This window comes from Cyclopterus lumpus, chromosome 14 (assembly GCF_009769545.1).
Source record: "Cyclopterus lumpus isolate fCycLum1 chromosome 14, fCycLum1.pri, whole genome shotgun sequence".
Lineage (NCBI taxonomy): Eukaryota > Metazoa > Chordata > Actinopteri > Perciformes > Cyclopteridae > Cyclopterus > Cyclopterus lumpus.
In genome coordinates, this window is record NC_046979.1 from 12,608,741 (window position 1) to 12,628,466 (window position 19,726).

Consider the following 19,726-nt stretch of genomic DNA (forward strand, 5'->3'; position numbering starts at 1 on the left):
GTACTTTATCCAAACCCCAACTTTTCCTCCCATCACATCAGTCACTATTCTATCATATCTGATGGTCTCCTGTTTTTTGGAGCAGGAACTAGGAAATAGTTGACCTGACAAAGACACAGTGGTGCCAAGCAACCTGAAATATAAAACTATTTCCTCTCCAGGCAGGTTTAAGTCAAAAGGAGGCCACAAGGAATGTGTCATTTATTTACATGACCTGTCAAGTAATTTCAGGAGTTACAAACTCTGTGTTATTGGTTTGGGTGGTGGAGCTACCTCATGGTTTAAACCTGGGTCATACATTGTGCATTTAAGCAAACTGCTAAAAGGTCTCTCCTTGAGAATACAGTACTATGTACAAGATGCTACTAGCATGCACCACACACCTTTTTTTGTCTTGTTATTTTGTCTTCCTTTAACACTCGGAAGCAACCTCACACCATGAACCACCTCTTCTCTGATTATCATCCCTCCACTTATCATTTAAATCGCACCCTCCGAGACCTCTGCTACAAGGAGACAGCTTTTATTTCTCCTGTCACTCAAATATGCAGTCATGTTAACACAGTTGCCCAGATCGTCCCGGATGCTCAGCAACCCGGTCTAACAGGAGGGCATTTATAAACAAGTTTACTTTTGGCTCAAACACTTCAGCAAGACTCCAGTGCAGTTATTTACTGAGATGAAGGGTACAATTAATGATAAGCCTGCCTCACCGCAGAAATCTCTTCTTAACAAACATTATTGTTCTACCCACAGTTGTTCTGAGTAATTACATGTTGAGTACTTGTCAATACTAGCAAAGATAAATACATGAAGACTATTTTTACTGGGACATTTATGGAGCCAAATCCAGGCCAATAGTTTTGTTTGTTTGAAAAAAAAGATTTGAACCTGAAAATTCAAGTTTTGGTCTTGAACATTGAAACAAATCAGCAATGTATTTGAAATAAAATGTATGAAAAGTTTTGTTGGTTTAAATATAATTTAGATTAAGTTATATATTTTTTTCGAATAAAATATATATTTTCATTTTTCAGTAGCAGATTAAATATTTTCAACTTTTAATCTTTTTATTTTTCGAATCTTTGACTTAAGCCAGATTCACAGCATTGGCAGTAAACACAAGTGTTGCTAGTGACTAAGTTATGTTTAGCAAGCTGTTTTAGACTATACTTGGTATGAAGTGAAAAAAAAGTTCTGAACCTGAAAAAAAGATTTGAACCCGACCAATTAACATTCTAAACTGTAAAAAAAGATTTAAAGTTGAAAATATAAAATCTGCTACTGAAAAATGAAAAAAAATAATTTTATTCACAAACAAAACAAAACTTTTCATACACTTATTTTTATTTTGAATACATTGTTGAATTTTTCAATGTTCAAGTACAATTTTACTATTTTGCAACATCCCTCCTGACATGTGTTGAGGCTATGGAGTCCATCCAAGGCTGAGACATCATCGTTAGCAGGTACCAGGGCAGCAGCCGCCAGGTTATCACACCGAACTGCCCTTTTATTTTTACTTCACTTGAATCTCTCAACACACTGGAGATGATTGTGGATGTCAATTCAGAGGTCTGGAACCAGGCTCAGGCAGCAGTATCCGGTAAAAAACTGAATCTAGACTAAACTGAACATATTTTGGGTCTTTCACATGTGTCTTCTCAAAGAATCAAATGTATCAAGTTTACATTGACAACTGCTACAACTATGATTACTGCCACTGCTGGTCTAACTGCTCACAGTCAGCATCAAGCCTCCAGACTGGCTCTACAATGGTGCCCCCTTGAGCCCGTTAGAGAAATAATAATTTGGCTTATGCGTCTAGCCACATTTCTGATTTAGTCTCAGTGAAAAAGTGCATTAAAATTGTAGGTTTAATTTTGTTGATTTTTGTCTCTGAAGAACCTGAGTTTAAAAACACAAAGAAATGTTAGAAACCTTTCAATCGTTGTAGGAAATAGGGAGGATATGCACTCCCACAATTAATAATTCAGGCACACAAATATTAGCCCTAGATATGTGCACATGCAATGCAAACACTATGCCCATCAGCCTTTCTGTGTGTGTGAGTGTATATATATATATATATATATATATATATATATACAGAGAGAGAGAGAGAGAAAGAGAGAGAGCTGTGTTAAGCAGATCTCTGGGGTAATGTGCAGACTAATGCATCTGCAAACAGCCTCAGAGCGATCAAATCTAACAGCAGTAAAACAACATTCCCTGACCAATTATCAGACGTCCTAAAATCAAATCCTAAATCAAACACACAAGTCAAATTAATTAACTATCAATCAAACGCCTAGATAGCTACATCCCCCCCAAGGCTCAACCAGGCTTTTCTGATTATTTAAAGTATAAGAGTTAATATTCAGGAGATGAGCTCAACCATAAACAAGCACTAATCTCTTCCACATTAGCACCTGAGGCAAAGTCAGACAGGGAGCGTGATGGTAAGGAATGCAACCGTGATGTCTCCGTATGTGTGGACTTGTGTTTGCCTGGCAGAAACACCAGGTTATGTAAGCCAGTGGGAGTGAGGTGCCGCCAAGGTATCTATGGAAACAATGACAGATAGATAGTGTATCAGCTGAGACTGTGCTTCAGCAGGCTGTAGCGAGGGAGTGAATGAAGCTCAGTAACATCAGTATAGTGAACTAAGTGATCAGTGGCCTGCGCACATCACTGAGCAACAGAGCTAAAATAGTGCACTGTGTGTGTGACCACGAGCTTGAACCGTGACATAGACTAACAAGACACATAACAAACCAATCAACCACAGTGTCACTGCCTTGAGCCAAATATGTGTGTCAAACAATGACATACTCCCTCCCTCGCTTCTCCAGTTTCTTGTCACTCTCTACTCTCAACTAACCACTAAAGAAAAGGCCATACGTTACGTGTATGTTGGTCATGTCCTCAGGATTAGATGGTTGGTTTATAGTTGTTCCTTGTAGTGCACAGGATTTAGAGAATAGAAGATTGGCAGTGCTGCAACAACACTGTACTATCATAATTTAACTTCCAAAAAAGGGTGTAGAATGCATATCAAATATGACATTTTAATACAGTCAGATGGTGGGCATTACATCTAGATGTGTTTCTGTCACAAGGTCAAGTCAGGTGGGAAAGAATTCAATGGACTAGTACAGTACTTTTACAACTGGTGACATTTCACTATCCATCCCGATAGTCTCTTTAATTGTAATGTCTGACATCAAGTGCACAGACTGCATGGTATATCTTGAGGAAGCTCAAACATTGGTCTGCACATGGCATTAAGAAGGGACTTTCTGTAAAGATCTAACAATTCTTGACTTGTAGTGTAGAGGATTGTAATGTTTTCACTTAGAGGATTACATGGGTGAAGAAAACTCTCTGACCCTTTAAAGTAATACATTATAACACCAACATGCAATGTGTTGATTAATCCAATTAATATCAATTACACTGAACTGCATGGAAATTAATAGAGAGACCAAAGTCAAATTTTAAACTAATGTTTTTTAAAATTAGTTTCTGATAAAACAAAAAAAAGTATCCTTCTATGGTGGTATTGAAAAACAATAAATTGATACCTGCTAGTGGTGCGGTCTATATCACACTATAGCTATGGCTACCGAATGAACCACCCAGCGCAGCATAATACACCTCGACATGCTTACCAACATACATGTGATGAGAAAAGATTACTACATCTTAGTCAGTAGAAAAATCCCTTAAAACGCTTTAGCATCATGCGGCTCCACTGAATTCTTGCTTCTATAGTTATTCCCAACACATTAAAATAACCAGTGACAACTTTATGATAATATTCAGAGCAGTACCTCAAACATAGAGTCAGGTGTAGAGGAGAGATGTCCTATGAACAGATATGGGAGTGAGGGGAAAGCACAGCGTTGTGACACACATGACATGCTGTCTGTGCGCGTTACTTAGTCCAGACACAGAACAATGGAGTTAACTGGGTCGCCATGGCTGACTAGCCAGGCCAAACAGCTGGAGAGATGGGGAGGGCGATGATTGAGTAAGGGAGGGAGGGAGGGAGGGTGAATAATTAGGAGGAATTGGCTTAAAATAGGAGTATCAGGCTGGGGAGGAAAACCACAGGCAAAAGGAAGAGATATGATAATCCTTAAACCTACTAATTAACTTTTCAACAAACTCACTGAAGTATATGGCTTTCCAGCGTGGCACAATATCAACCCAATCAAAAAATATATATACATACAAAAATCTGTTTCAGTTTCGCCAGATGACAATGAATGAAGCAGGTGCACAATAAGGGTGGTGCCGGCTAGCTGTCTGTAACTGAGTGCATGTAAATAATACATGCTGTAACACTGGCTTTCCCTCACAAAATATTCACGCTGACTCCTGAGCGTCTCAGCTGCTGAATAATAAAGTGCACAGCTACTCAGGCGGGATGATGTGCGCCGTTGGACCATAAAACCATGACAATTTGAAGGCTGTGTGTTAATCCACAACTAGGTAATCATTTCCACAATGAGGAAACACATCCCATCGGTGAGTGATCCAAAGGCTCAAACGTGGTCTTTGACATTCATTTAGTTTATATTACACCACGAGATGTTATATATTAAGCACTCGAAAAGCTGTATTCGTTAGCAACTAGCAATGGTGACTTTGGTTGGTTGTACGCTAACGTTACCTAGCTGGCTGCTAACATGCAATGAGGCATTATCTCTCACCGCCATCGCGAAGTGTGTATTTACAATCCCCGTCCCGTCAACATGAAGACTGTTGCTGCCTCACGAAGCAACGCGGCATTGTTCGGTGTGTGCGCGCCGCCGAGGAAACGTGGAGCGTGTTTAGGTTAGTCGCGTTTTATTCAGTAAAGTGTAATGGGTGTCGAGCACTATAACCAGCTATGCCTGTAGCTAACTCGGTAACGTTAGCCGACGAGCTAGTTCAAGCCCCAGTGGTAGTTATATCGATGTTTTATCGAGACGTTGGTCGGTTGCCTTTGTCGTCAACACAGCGCCATCAAACACCACCAGACACAGCTCTAGCGCGACATTAAACTCAACCGTACCTTTTCCGCGTCGACCTTGGCGACTACGGGATCATATCCCGGCACTGGTTCTTTGTTTATGTGATTTAGTGGCCTGTTTTCATCAATCCGTCTCGTCTCTCTCCTCCGGGAGTCGTGCCGCCCCGGCTGACAGCACTACTGCTCGGGATGACAGGGCCCCGCCCATAGCAACCAATTGGAGGCCGAGGTTCTGGAAGCTTAGGTGAGGCACGTTTTCTATTGGCTGGCGGCGGTGTCCATCAACCTGTCGCTAGGGGTGCAACATGGTCCAAGGGCAGGACACCTGCTACGAAAGGATGCTGAGCACCGCAGGTGCGGTCAAATCAAGTGATGAAAGGGCTGCCGGAAAAGAAAAGACATGTTGTGGCATGATAGCAGATGCGTTTAGCACAGGCAGCTTCACAAACACATGGCGAGGTGAAATAGTCAGCTTATCTTTGAGAATCCTGTTGTGCTTGTCTTTATTTGAAATATTAATAAGGAGGTCTACACATCTAAATAAGCACTTTATTTCATTTAGGTGAGTACTTCCACAAATTCCACATATTGTTCAGAATGTAAATCTCCTATTGGTGATGTTTCAAAAGTAGTGACATGTATGTTACAAATAATGTAATGTAATGTTACTGATGTCCCTTGATAAATAAAAACATCCTAATACGACATTAGGATGTTTTTATTTATTTACTTCAGTCATCTATTTAGCAATGTAAAGATACAATTTGCTAATATTCTTAACCAACTATAACTCTTGATAGGTTTTGGCAGCTCATGAGAAATTTAATGTTGAGTGTCAATAACATAATTAGTTTTTTCTAGGGTAAAATGACAACCAGCAAACGTTCTATTCTCAACAGTAGATTTGGCATTTAGTTTGGAATATGAACAAACAACTATCATGTTTAAGCTTTTCAGAAAAAAACTGATGAAAATAACGAAGTATGGGTCAGTGCTTCAGTTCTCCATTGGGTGCATTTAAGGAGCTTTATCATTTTAGAACAGAATCTTACATCTTATTTTGAACATACTATATACTTCAAGTTTGTTCTCATTTTTTTTATTAATCCAGTCACAGGGCGATCTCTGTGTGAAAACCAATAAACAGAAAACCACCAACCTGATTTCAACAGATACAATACATAACATACATGAACAAGACTCCTGTAACAAATATTATACAACAAATATAAACCTGCACAGCATTATACAAAATGATAGTCCTTATTTCATTAGAGTGGGTTCCACTGCTTGGCATGCTACTATATAAATCTGTACACCTGTAGAACAGCTTGTTCCACTTTCATCATGATCCGGTTGTATATTATCATTGAATCAAAGCAACTGTAAAAAGGTAGCAAAAAACAAAGTATATGATCCAGTTTATCAGTATAAAAAGCTGACATAAAAACTGTATAAAAAAATAAAAACAGAGACATATTCTTAAGTCCGGGTGACGTCTCACAAGCCCAGTGACAACAAATCTGAAATGAACAAAGTCCTCATGTATGGATTATACGCAGCATGCTCTAACCAACCGTTTTAATCCAGTTAAGGTCAGTCACGGTCTGAGCAATACAAGTATAATTTAATTAGTAATTAATTTAGTATCAAGATGCTGCAGCATATTAGTTGGGGTTTGCAATTAGTCAATGCACATAGTGTACTGTATTTTCTTTTTCTTTGTTTTTGTATTTTATTGTCCTATGCCCCCCCCCCCCCCCCCCTGTGTAAATACAGTTTAAATTGAATTGTTCATGCAGATGCATTGTACATGTCATGTAACAAAGTCAGGCAAAAAAAATCACATTACACTCATTACATCAGAACAACATTAAAAATATGACAAAAATGAGCATCAGTTTACATTCATTCGGGAACAGGAAGCTCCTGCTACACATAACTGATGCACGAGTCGCTCTCACTCATGTTTTTCTCACATTACCTGGTTTCTCTCATATTTGTAAGTGCCTTGTACATGTAATTATAATACTGCCTTAATTCAATAAAATTCCCATTGGCAAATATATTTTTATATTAAAATGCAAAAGTCCAGTTCACATTGTCATTGTCAAAACAGTCATTAAGGGTAAAATGATTTAAAATGTATTTGTCATTAGTAATGTCAAGATTTGTGTTGACATTTGTAGTTGAATGTGCTATTGAACATTTAACTTGCAGATTTGTTTAATAAATTAAATATCATTTGTGGAATCTATTTAAAAATGTTGCATTCAATACTGTATAATCAAGCTAATCCGGCAATAAAGCCAACAATTGATGGCACAAGAGACATTAAAAGAAAGAAAAAAGAAGACAACAAAATACAGAGAGAGGAAGCAGAGAGCATAATACATGTCATGGGTTATTTTGATAGCATAATTGTACTGTGGACAAAATACAACCACTGATTTGCAATTTTATTTGTATTGTGACAGCATTATAATTCCATAAACCATGTTTGAGTTCCTGCAGTCCCAGTCTCTCTCCTTGTTTGTGTTTGGACTGAAACCATTTGTCCGTGAACCTATTTCTCAGTGTAGCATCTGATGTTATATCTGTGACTCAGTGAGCTTTAACCTGTAATTCACTCCATAGAAGATGATGTCTGTGAGATCAGAGAGATATTTGGCTGCGTGTCTCCCAACTCTCTCTCTCTCTCCTGCTGATAATCTGACCAATGGGTCACTATAGTACATGTTTCCTTGTTTGATTGAAGACATTCTAAGTCAACTGTGATGGTCCGCGGGGTGGTAGTGAGATGTACAGTATCTGCTGCTATTTATCTTCTGACTAATCTACTTTGTTATTCCCATCTTCACTGAACTCCAAAGTGCTGTCCAAGTGTGTATATAGTATTTTTTTTAACAAATGCGAAGCACGTCAGAGCCTGTGTCTTGTTCCACTGGAACGATAGTCTCATTAAAGCAGTGCCACTGCCCTGTAGGAGCATAAAGAAATAGCCAGCAAGAGGCCCCTTAACCAGCAGGTTTACAAAGCACCAGGAAAGTCCCTGCCTCGCCTCAGGCGTAGCGGGTATCTGCGCCGGTCAGTGACATTTGCTGGAGATAGGCTGGTGGCTTGTAACAAGGAGGCCGCGGCACCTCCATGAAGATTGTGGAGGAGGTGAGGCTTTTGCGGTCCTTTTTCAAGATGTGTCTTCTCTGCCAACGACAGAGTAAGACTTCCACCTGCTCTCTGAAGAAGCTGGTGGTCAAGGTGTACAGGATGGGGTTCAAGGCGCTATTGATGGGAAGGATGAAGATGACTACCCAGCTAGAGATGGTGCCTAAAAGAAAACAGGAGCAAAGTCATCCATATTTATATTTACATGTATTTATTTTTCTATGAAATAAGTAAAGGGGTCAAACAGATAACTGATGACTTAAACAGAATAATTTCTTACCAGGTATCTCCACCTCCAATAGTGAAAGGATTTTCACCAAAAATATGGGAATCCAGCAGAGGGCATCAGAGAACACTATGAAGAAAAATCTGTTGGCTACAGCCACATCTTTGTGCAGGCTGCTCCTCAAGTCTGTGGCATTGATGCCAGTTTTATAGATGGAATAGAACATGCTGGCGTAGGAGACCGCGATCACCAGGAATGCTACCAGGTTTAGGCCTAAAGAAATACACATGCTATTCACACACACAAATGCAGTGGGGGATATTCAGATCCTTTACATTACAAGTAAACATCCTGCATTCAAAATCCTATTAAAAGTATTATTATAAAAATATACTTAAGTACACATTCACCAGGAAAAAAACCCTTCCACTGATATATTAGGATACATTACACTCTTAAATTGTTAATACTGAAAGAGGTAAAGACCTGAGTTAATCTGCATACTTGTATACAGCTTCCTGTGTGTGTGTGTGTGTGTGTGTGTGTGTGTGTGTGTGTGTGTGTGTGTGTGTGTGTGTGTGTGTGTGCACGCACACACACACACACACACACACACACACGCACACACAGAAAAGCTAATGACGATAAACAGCAAACTGTCAGCTCATAAATTAATCCACATGATTCTTATGGACAGCCTTGTGCTGCTGGCACCCTTTTGAAAGCAATATCCCCCATAATTTATTCAGCATTGTTGCCAGACTTCTACTGGTCCTCAACATTGAGGTATAAGAGCAGATTAATCATGCATTACTAATGGTTCCATGGTGTTTTCTGTGTAATAGCCAAATCTAACATGCAATGATGTTCCCTGTTAGTTGGTTGGTATACACAGCAACATTCCCTTAAATTTCTCATATATGTTTTCTATATTTTCTTTGAAAAATATAAGCGTTGTCAAATCCAGATGCACCATGTGCTCTTACACAGGTTCTGAATGATGAATCCCACTTGATCATAAATGTGAGGTGTGTGATGATTGTTTATTATTGATGTAACACTTTCTGATGAGATCAGATTGCTCTTGAAACTGTGAAGACGAAAAAATAAAGCTGTATCATATTCAGCTATCCATCCATACAAAATAATAACAATATAGAGTTTTTGTTTTCATGTCTCCATGATGAGCAAGAGAATGGCTCATTGGATTTAAAGCTCAGTGTTTTTAGTGCAGTTGATCACTATAGAGTGTTTGATTTCATCGACAACAAATTTAAAAAAAAGCTGCAACCAAGTTTTTAATTAATTGCTAAAATCAACATTCACTGTATAATGATTTTACGTTAGAAATGTATACTTTATATAAAATAGATTTTTTTCCTTCAATTTACCCAGAAATATCCCTGTTGAATATCCTTTGGCGGTAGGTTTTTCTTGCCTGTCAGAGTGCAGGGGAAAGCAGACCCCATTACGTCCATAGTAGTTTCCAAACACGTCCTCATTCATTAGGGGCACAGCAGCAATAATGAACCCCAGCAGCCAGATAGAGGCCAGGACCACCTTGCAGCGGGACCACAAACATGCTGTTAGGATTTCAAACAGAGTGTGTTTCAAAGTCCACAATTACAAAAATATTTAAGCAAATTTCAATCAGACTTACATCAAGAACGAAAGAGAATTACTAGCAAAGTCATATTTGGCGGAAAATGCTTTGCTCTTTGAGTGAGCTCTCAAAAAATCCCCCAAAACAAATAAACATTATATTGATCTTAGTTAAAACAACAATAACTCAAATGCTGCACATAAAGAGGATGCTGGGGTGGTGGAGCTGCAGCAGCAAAAGGCTTTTGCACGAGTATATTTGCAGAGTAATGGGGAGGAGTGTTGAAATGGCAACGCTGCGTTTCTAGTCAGCCGTGAGTGAGGCAGTGATTGAGAAACATCCATTAAAAAAAAATATATTAATATTCTGTTGTTGTTTATACTTTCTTAACTTTTTTTATATTTTCGTAAAATAGATTCGTAATTTGTATGTGGTTATTAAGTTTTTCAAAACAACATTTGGATTAATGTTGAACTGAACTTCGGTGAACCTAGAAGTACTCTAGTAGTACTCCCTGAAGGGTAAAAGGGTCAAAAGGTAACAGCTGTTTTGATGACAATCGTCTTGAATGTTTTAATCTCAATCTTGATAAACAATGTTTTCACACACACAAGGTGAGTCAACTGGCAGCATGTATCTGTGGCGTAATTGTAATTATTGTCATTTATACTGAGGTCTGCAGTCTAAAATAAAAAATGGCGTTGCGAACCCCCATGTGACCCAAAGCTGAAAGGCTTCACACGTTAAACACGCTTTCCTGAAGCTCTTGGCTGCTATTGATCTGCTCTGCCGTATGATTAGTATATTTCTAAACGTAGCAAAGGCTACGTTTTGCTACGTACACTCACTCAGCAGAATAATAGTAATAATTATTATTTTATTTGTACAGCACTTTTTAAGTGCTTTCCATTGACAACAGATCATTACCAATACACAATAACAAGAAGTAAAAACAACAAGATAAACGCACATAATTAAAAGACCTTATCAAATACATTTGCAGATGAATCATTCCAAAGCATATAAGTGCTTCAAACTAATTATTAAAATCAACGTAAAATTAAGTGCTATATTTCAAATTTAATTAATAAATACAAAAATGAATAGCTCACCATAATAGCTTGTTCTTTTAAAAATACAATAAAAAACATAACATTAATTGATTTTACACCATAAGGTTGAATTATAATTTTAAACACCATACTGAAATGTGAAGACACTCAGCAGTCCTTAATTCAGTAATAGTATTAGTATATTATTATTATAAAGTAGCTCACCACAGTCTGAAGTTTGCCCGGGCGCAGGTTGCTGAAGGGGAAGACAATGACCAGGAACTTCTCCAGAGTCAGGTAGGTCAGGAGGAGAACAGACACCTGTGGGAAGACATTCACGTTGAGTCTCAAAGGACCGTCATTTAATCATAAACCACTTGCAGTAACATTTCTGACGACCATTTTACAAAGCACACCAAACTTGGAGACTGACTTGAAGAATGCTACAAACATGCTTCAAAGTAACATGAATAACATAATGAATAACATCCATCTGCTTTATTGTTGTCACAGATTTGCAATGTGTGCTGATCTTGAGCAACGGGCTTATTGAAAACTCTTCCTGGTTTATAAACAACCCTCATCTTCTTTCCTTTTCAACAACTGCTTGTGAATTCAAATTAAATGCAGCAGTTATGTGTAGTTTACAGGCTGTATAGTCAATAGCAACACTATAAACCATCAGTACGGTTCGTTACTCCCTTGCTCAGTAGATTCATGTGAGTTGAGGTGGTCCGTTGTCTTCTGTTCTCAGATCTGTTTTTAACACTCTGCACAACATCAGAGGTCGGTTGAGGATGCACTGATCCAATCAGATATCAATGATTCACATTAAAAGGTGCCTTGTGGAGTTTTCTGACAAAAATCAAGTTTGCGTTCAGCGTTTCTTACCAAAACATACTGTGTGTCCATAAAGTCCTTCCACAGAAAACTCCTGATCCACATTCCTACCGTTGCTTTCACAGTATTTATTTCATTACAGGTGGTGGTGGTAATGTGCAAAGAATTGTGGCAACAAACGCAAACATGGATTCAAACCATGCAATTTAGAATATGACAACATCTCTATGACAAATATTGTATGACATGGGATTCAAGGATACATTGTACCGTCCAAATACCCTTTTCTTCATCAAAGGCATTTTAAATCCCATATTAATTGTTTCCTCTGTCCTAGGCATATATCAAGTCAGTTTGCAGTGCCACAACAATGACCCATGTCTCATTATATACACATTTTATTCATGTTTGTTCAACGCAGAGAAGTTCAAATATTCTACATTTGGTAAAAAGACAGAACTGGTGTCAGGCCATCCGATAAACTGAGTTGAGGTATTTGAATCTGTATCTGGAGAGAAAAAGTGGGCTTGATGCATCCCCAGGGTCAGTCAGAAGAAACCAACCCCAGTAAAACAGATTTCAGCATAACACGTGCTACAGAAAGAGTACAATTAAAGCATGTATAGGCTCTGAAAGTGTCATTCCTAATTGGCATAAAACATGAGCAAGAAACTGTCAAAATATAATCAGAGTCTACATGCTGAAGCAACAACAGCAGAAGCAGCAATAGTGATCAGTGAAAAAGCAGCATCGGTAGAATAAGAGTAAGTAAGTGCAATTGACAGCTTGAAAATAAATATATATATATATATATATATATATATATATATATATATATATATATATATTTATTGGATATGTAATGCAGTGTCAGTGTAATGCAAGTCTTGACCTAGAGACTTTCAGAGGTTGAGACCAAGACTGGGACAATACAAAATTGAAATTGAGGCCTCTAAAAAGTGGTCTTGAACTTGAGTACTTGAACACTGCAGGTTCACCGTCACACAGCAGATTAGTGAGTGTGTATCTTTAACAAGTTACCTCTGAGGAGAGCATGGCCAGGAATCCAATGGTCCGACACTCAACGCTCTCCATCCAGAGCAGGGCGTTACGATTGTACTGTCCACGGAATTTCACATCAAACACTCCAATGAAAAACAGGTACACGCCCATGAGGCAGTCTGCACCTGAACGAGACGAGATAGTGACAAATGTGAGTGTCCATTTACCGAGAGACGTGTTGTTACCGTCTCCAAGCCTTAAAGCTGAATTTGTCCGTATTTTTTAAAGTTTAAACTTACCCAAGATAGTAAAAATTAAACTTGAAATGTATATCACTGAGGGTCATTATAGAGTAGTGAAAGATCATTCTGGGTTTTGTAAAATGTTATCTTTATCAATCTTATTCATAAGGTGCGTTTTTTTCAAAGTTATATAATGATGTAGATGTGGGCTAGGGCTTAATATAAAACAGCGAACCTATTCATAATAATAATAATAATAATACTGCTGCTAAGGATTGACAAGTGATATTAATTCCTGCAATCACCAACGCTGAAGCCCACAACCTCAAAGCCTCATAAAGGCTCCTATTTCGTGCAGATGGTCTTCTCTGAGATTTGATATACATCTAAGATTTCACAGGATCTTGATCACATGTATAATTTAATTCAATGTATTAATTCAGGATGTTCTACATTAATTATTACAAATGAAATCTTGCGCCAGAAACAGCTGTACTATGACGAGCTCACTCTGCTGCCTGTGTGACAAATCATGTGTGCGGTAGTGTGAGCACTGCTTACCCTAATAATCCGTTCTTCATGGCTGGATTATTGCAATTTTACAGTGACGGCAAGAACTGGCAAGGCAACGTTTTTAATGACATACAAACATGTTGTTGATCTCTCACCCGGCTGGACAACAGCACTATTATTCCCTTATCAACTCCATTCCATCACAACGACTGTTTTAGTTGCCTCCAGACATAATTAAAGGTCTGAACTACGATTATGTTTCACCTCATTATTTGCTGAATAAAAGTTATAGACATGAGCAGTGATTCAGAGGTTTGGACCCAGGCTACTTGAATAAATCCCAGTTTGAAGATTCCCTTTTAAAGATCTGCTTTTGTAGTTTCATCCCTTCTTTAATTCTACTGCTCTCTACTGTTGACTTTTTAGCACTGTTGTTGTTATGATAAGGTTTACCTCTACCCCCACATGCACAGTTGGATGCTACATTTGTATTTGTATTTCTGTATTTGCATATAGTATACCTGAAAGGACAGATGTGTGGTTACTCACAGCAAAGGACCTTGATGCAGGCAGCATGCAGGTTGTTCTCTGCTCGTATCAGTGACCTCATGCCGATGACAAACAGGTTACCAAAGCAGGTGATAAAGGCCATGACCCAGACAGACACCCGCAGCACCATGTTAGCCAGCAGGTCCTCAAAGGAAGAGATGCCATCTGTGTTGGGCTTACAGGACCTGACATGAGGCGCATAAGAGCAGTACTGGAACGTCTTAAAGTAGCTGGCAGAGAGAAGGAGCAAAGACAAATAGAGGGTGGTACCAGAAGAAAAAGAATGAGAGAGACAGAGTGAGACGAGCAATGACACATGAATGGGAAAAAAAGGTTGAGAGACATCACGTTGTGTTATTCGGTGGTGCCAAGATAAATGTAAGGATTGTGATACTCGCGTTAGATTGTACGCACATGTGGGAGAGGTTCTTCATCGGCAGGAACATTTTAGTCTGAATGTCTGGAATCTCTATCCCCTCCAGCGCCCTACAACAACAGAACATATCTCAGCACTGTACAGTGTGTTCTTGTGTGTGTGCGTGTGTGTGCGTGTGTGTGCGTGTGTGTGCGTGCGTGTGTGTGTGTGTGTGTGTCACACTCACAGAGACTGAAGATTTGTTAGGTGGTTGAAGTGACTGGGGTGAATCTTGAGAAGTGGATTATGGGAAATATTTCTGATACAAGAAACAGATTATAACAAAGTCAGTGAAGCCTGCCTGGGTGATATACGTGTGGCTGAATGACAGTTAAAATCCAGATGTTCTTGGTCTTTTTTGTCCAGAGCAATACTACATACTTCTTCTCCACACTGCATACAGAATGAATTATGTATTTAAGTACTTTCACACTAAAATTAAACTTTGAAGTTATACCTGTATATAAACCTGCATTGAATATACAAAGTACGTATTTTCCCACTTAGAGTACAACAACCTTTCTGTTATATTGTTTGCATCCAGGCATTGCTGCATCTGTTTCTGTGCAATTCATATCCGGTCTCTTCTGCGTGTTTCTAAATTAATTCACACCTGATTATCTCTACGTATTCTCTCCTTGAGCAGTTTTTAGCCTACTGTTTCAGTCATAACCATTATTAAGTGTATATAGAGCCAAAAAAGCTTTAGAACAAAATGTCCTAACCTTCATCTGAACATTTCATTCTTCTGGAAATGTTTGCCCTGTAAAAACATATTCCAGAGATTCAAAAGAGACGATTTGGAAAAAGTTTAAATAATGTTTCAAAACGTGTAAATAACTTCACAAAAAAAGAGGTGAACATTGCAGCAACCTTGTGCTCCCCCCCCCTTCTCCGTGCCGCATACGCCAGCTCGTCTAAAGGCTGATCACGTTGTCTTTATGTGGCGTATAAAAAACGCAGCCTAAAAATGCTGCTGCTGCGTCCGCAGGGACGAAAGTCACGTTACGTAAATGTAGAAGTGCCAGTACTGCGTTGTGGTGAGTACAGCTGTTTCTATTGGAATGATAATATATTTGTAAATGTGTTCTGGGCATCAGTAGCCTTCATTACTTGACCTGCAATTTTGACTTTGGCACCTAAAAAATAGCTGCACAGCCTGAGGATGTTCCTGGGAATAACATTATTGATGGTGTGCCATTTCCCAGGTTCTGGTTAACATGCCGGCTCACTAGTAAAGCATACAGGAAACTGTTGGAACAGAGTCATTTTTATTATGTATTAGTTACACTTGAGCATTTTCAAAATGTCTGAGGTGAAAAATCAGTTCATTCTTTGGTGATGTTTTTCCAGACAAGCAAACTGAAAAAAAGTGCCCACAACATTTATAGGAGGTTTAAATGTCCATCTCGGACGGCCCATTCTTCCACTTTGTTGTCACTATACTTTTTGACTGAAGTTCTCATCTGCTCTATGTTTGGTATATATGCTTTTTGTTCTCAGTTACTTTTCATCATTGCCTTAATTGGCTAAAATTATACATTTTGTATCACACAGCCACACTCAGTATACAAACCTGGTTCTGACCATAAAATGGGACAAATATGATACTTGTGCTCATCATTTCATCCCAGACTAAAACTTTATTTGTTCTCCGATACTCATTTTAATTTGTTGAGGTTCTTACCTGTGGGAGGTATGAACAGTAAGATGAAAAGTTCTCTAAATTTCGACCTTAAATCTAGAGATCCCCCTAGTGTTTTTACACTTAATATACCATAATGCTCACACGATTACGCACACCTCTCTGCGAAGCCAGTCGATCAGTTACTCACAGTTTAAGGAGGGACTTGGAGAGGCTCCTAAAGGTGTTTTTTGGCAACTTCCTTAGCCTGTTGCTGGACAGATTCCTGGATACATTGAGACAGCAAAATAACAAATAAGATGCAAACTCCTTGAAAATGAGAAACATGCAGATATAGTCATATTGATTTTTTTCTCATTCATTTCCAAACATGAGATGTGGAAAGTATTAAAGCGTAGATAATTTTTACAGGAGATTAACCAAAGTTAAAACATTTTTTTAATAACTACTATAGCAGATATGATGATTCAATACTACCTTATGACAATCATTTCAGCATTTCTTTTACAAAACTGTAATTTGGAAGGATTAATCAAAATATCTCGAGAATAAATCTCAGTAGAACAAAACTGCATGATTTCCCACACAGCTTTGATTGAATCTCCATCCGTTACCTTAATTATAAGATCACACCAATACCCAGTAGACCTTCATGTGAATTATTGCTTGATTGCAAATCTATTTATTATTTACTATTTAGATTAAAAATGTATTTTGCTGTGCTTTTATAAATCCCTGTATTGGGTTTGCATGTTATGCAATTATGTGATGGCATATTTATCCTATTATGGTTAATTTATCTTTATGGTTCCAGGCTCAGAATCCCAATTGTTTTAATGTTTTATTCAAAATGTAATTTTAAATAAATAGCAAATATTCTCAAAACAAAATTTAAATTCCCATTGAAACCCAACAACTGCTTAAACTGACCTACTTACTGCCATCTGATACAAACTGAAATAATTATGTAAACAGAATTATAAAGATAAAAACACATTGACTGGTACTCACAGTTCAGCCAGTTTCCATAGAGACTGGAACGTGTTTTCAGGAATACTTCTGATCCTGTTGTCCATCAGTAATCTGAAAAGAACTGCTGTCAGAAGCTGTGCAAAGTGCTTTTTCAATCTCATTTGTTGCATTATCCGAACATTGGCTCCCAATTATCACAATGCACTATACATTAACATTCAATGCGGACTTTAACAGCTCTGCCTGAAAAAACAAACAAAAACAAGAGTTTCTGCATTGTTTATGAAACTTACAGAGCCACACAAACACAGATAAATGCCTTGCTCAAGGACTTGCCAATGAGGCAGAAAAAAGCATTTATTGCATTGCCTATTGTAATGAGGGTCAAACAACATAACAGTGAAGCTGGATTGACGCATTGCATATTTTATCCTCATTTTGAGGCAGAGCTTTTCTTATTTAGAGGAAGAGAGGGGGGGGGGGGGGGGGGGGGGGGGGGGGGGGAGTAAAACTAACTGAAAATGAGAATTCACAGTTCAAATGCAGCTTGACTTGTAACACACATAAAATCAGCTCCCTAAATAAAATGGATGACTCTACACTCCTAAAATGGAATTGTGTTTCAATCATTTGTGACTTTTATTACATTGAACATTAAAGTGAGATACTCACAGAACTTCAAGGTTGCTGCAGTTCTTCAAGATAGAGTAGTTGAGAGTTTGAATCTGGTTTCCCTCAAGATCCCTGATAGCAGAAACAAATGGAGAACGTAACACTCCTGTCCTCAGTGTCTACCATCTGTGTTTATGTATGCACACAAGCACAAAGGCACACATCCATCTGTCTGGCCAAGTATTTAGAGCTCAGATATCTACTGAATCACACACACACAGGCACACGGTCACAGCAGACTCACAGCCAGTCCAGAGCAGGCATGTGTTCACAGAAGCTCAGGTGTGGAAGCTGCTGCAGCGAGGTGCCCACCATGGAGCTGATGATGAGAAGAAAAACATGTTATTGCAAATAACAGAGTGAACTCACACACTGCAGGAGTCATTACAGAGAGCAGCTGATGCAACGCTGTAAACAAAACGTCTGTGTGGTTGACCTCACTGAATGAACATCTTGCACCAGTGTCTACTCCGGGTAACCTCAAATGCTAACGCTGCAAATATGAATAAACAAATCACTGATATTGAACTGGGGCAACACATCAGTAGTGCATAGTTAAGCTAATTTCTTTAATGTCCTACATACTGGTTAAATGACTATTACTGCAAAATCCAAACGTTTACTACGCTTTTAAGTTTTCTTTCGGATGAGATTTCCGAACCTCCTCAGATGGCCTCTTATGATGCAAAGGAGCAACTTGAGCTGGAGCTCCCTCCTTATGTCTGAAATCCTCATCCGAGCTCATTTGGACCGCTTGTATCCACAATCTGATACATTCGGTCACTACCCAAAGCATAACTGAGAGTCAGAGCAAAGATGGGCTGGTAAATCGAGAGCTTTGCCTTTCGGCTCAGCTCCTTCTTCACCACGACGATCTGGTAAATCAAGTGGTGGGCCCACAGGGCGGCAGCTCAATGTAGACTTTACCCCATGTGTTAAAGACCAGCTCCCCAGTCAGGACTGGCTCCAGAAGGCCCTGGTTTCCCTTCTCCGGGCAAGGTGCTAAACTCTTTTCTAGCAGATTTATGTGGGGTCACTACCAGGGGAGCTAATGGCCCTAACAACACAACTCCCATGGGTCACTGAGGCACACACATTCCTCCACCACATTGAAGTGGCAATTCATTGGAGAGGAATTCACCATGTTATCATGGCATGTTGCAGTTTGTCAGCATGGACTGTCAATTTCTGTTAAAGTTGGCAGCAAATCAGCAAAAAAGCAACAACTGACCAAAAGAGCATTGTTATACTACACAGTTAAAGTCAGTTTTCAGATTAAAAACTGTCATTGATATTTTGATGGCAACACTTTAGACAGATGTTGGGCGAGATGAAGCAGAGCCGAGGGACAAGGGACTCCACCGTTTAATGGAGAAACCAAATGAGGGACATATACTTACTTCTGACTAAGAGTAACTCCCAAAAGGTCCAAACGTTCTTTGAAGCGACATACCGAGTGAATTTATGAAAGGATTTTATCTTTCAACCTTAAACATTAAAAGGACATATCTTGAAATAGTTACCTATTGTGGGCAGAAAAGCAAACAGAGAGAGACTGAGTCAAGTGGAAAGATAAACTGTGGGTTGACAGGTGTGAAGCAGAGGACAGCATCGAGGGATTCTTTCAGGGAACAAAGACTAAGGTAACAATATTGCAAAGAACAATACCAACTGTCAGTTAAGCAGAGACTGGATGAAGAGGAGGGAGTTTGTGACAATGACAAGAGATAAGAGAATAAAAGGTAAAGACAGGGACAGAATAGGTATGGATGGCGCTCGGTCCTAGATGGCCTCAGACTTTGTCAAA

At 38.9% G+C, this 19,726-nt stretch overlaps 1 protein-coding gene across 1 annotated transcript in view; it reads right to left on the reverse strand.

Moving 5' to 3' along the window:
* Positions 1 to 8,085: 8,085 nt before the first annotated feature.
* The window catches only part of rxfp2a (relaxin family peptide receptor 2a), a 28,462-nt gene continuing 16,821 nt past the window's right edge, over positions 8,086 to 19,726 (reverse strand). Inside the window, exons 9-20 of the mRNA XM_034550315.1 lie at positions 18,164 to 18,238; positions 17,920 to 17,991; positions 17,287 to 17,358; positions 16,466 to 16,540; positions 14,818 to 14,889; positions 14,630 to 14,701; positions 14,216 to 14,445; positions 12,951 to 13,096; positions 11,295 to 11,390; positions 9,806 to 9,974; positions 8,469 to 8,687; positions 8,086 to 8,351 (exon numbers count right to left, since the gene is read on the reverse strand). Coding sequence (XP_034406206.1) covers positions 8,086 to 8,351; positions 8,469 to 8,687; positions 9,806 to 9,974; positions 11,295 to 11,390; positions 12,951 to 13,096; positions 14,216 to 14,445; positions 14,630 to 14,701; positions 14,818 to 14,889; positions 16,466 to 16,540; positions 17,287 to 17,358; positions 17,920 to 17,991; positions 18,164 to 18,238 — 1,564 coding nt within the window. The remainder of the gene's footprint in view (positions 8,352 to 8,468; positions 8,688 to 9,805; positions 9,975 to 11,294; positions 11,391 to 12,950; positions 13,097 to 14,215; positions 14,446 to 14,629; positions 14,702 to 14,817; positions 14,890 to 16,465; positions 16,541 to 17,286; positions 17,359 to 17,919; positions 17,992 to 18,163; positions 18,239 to 19,726) is intronic.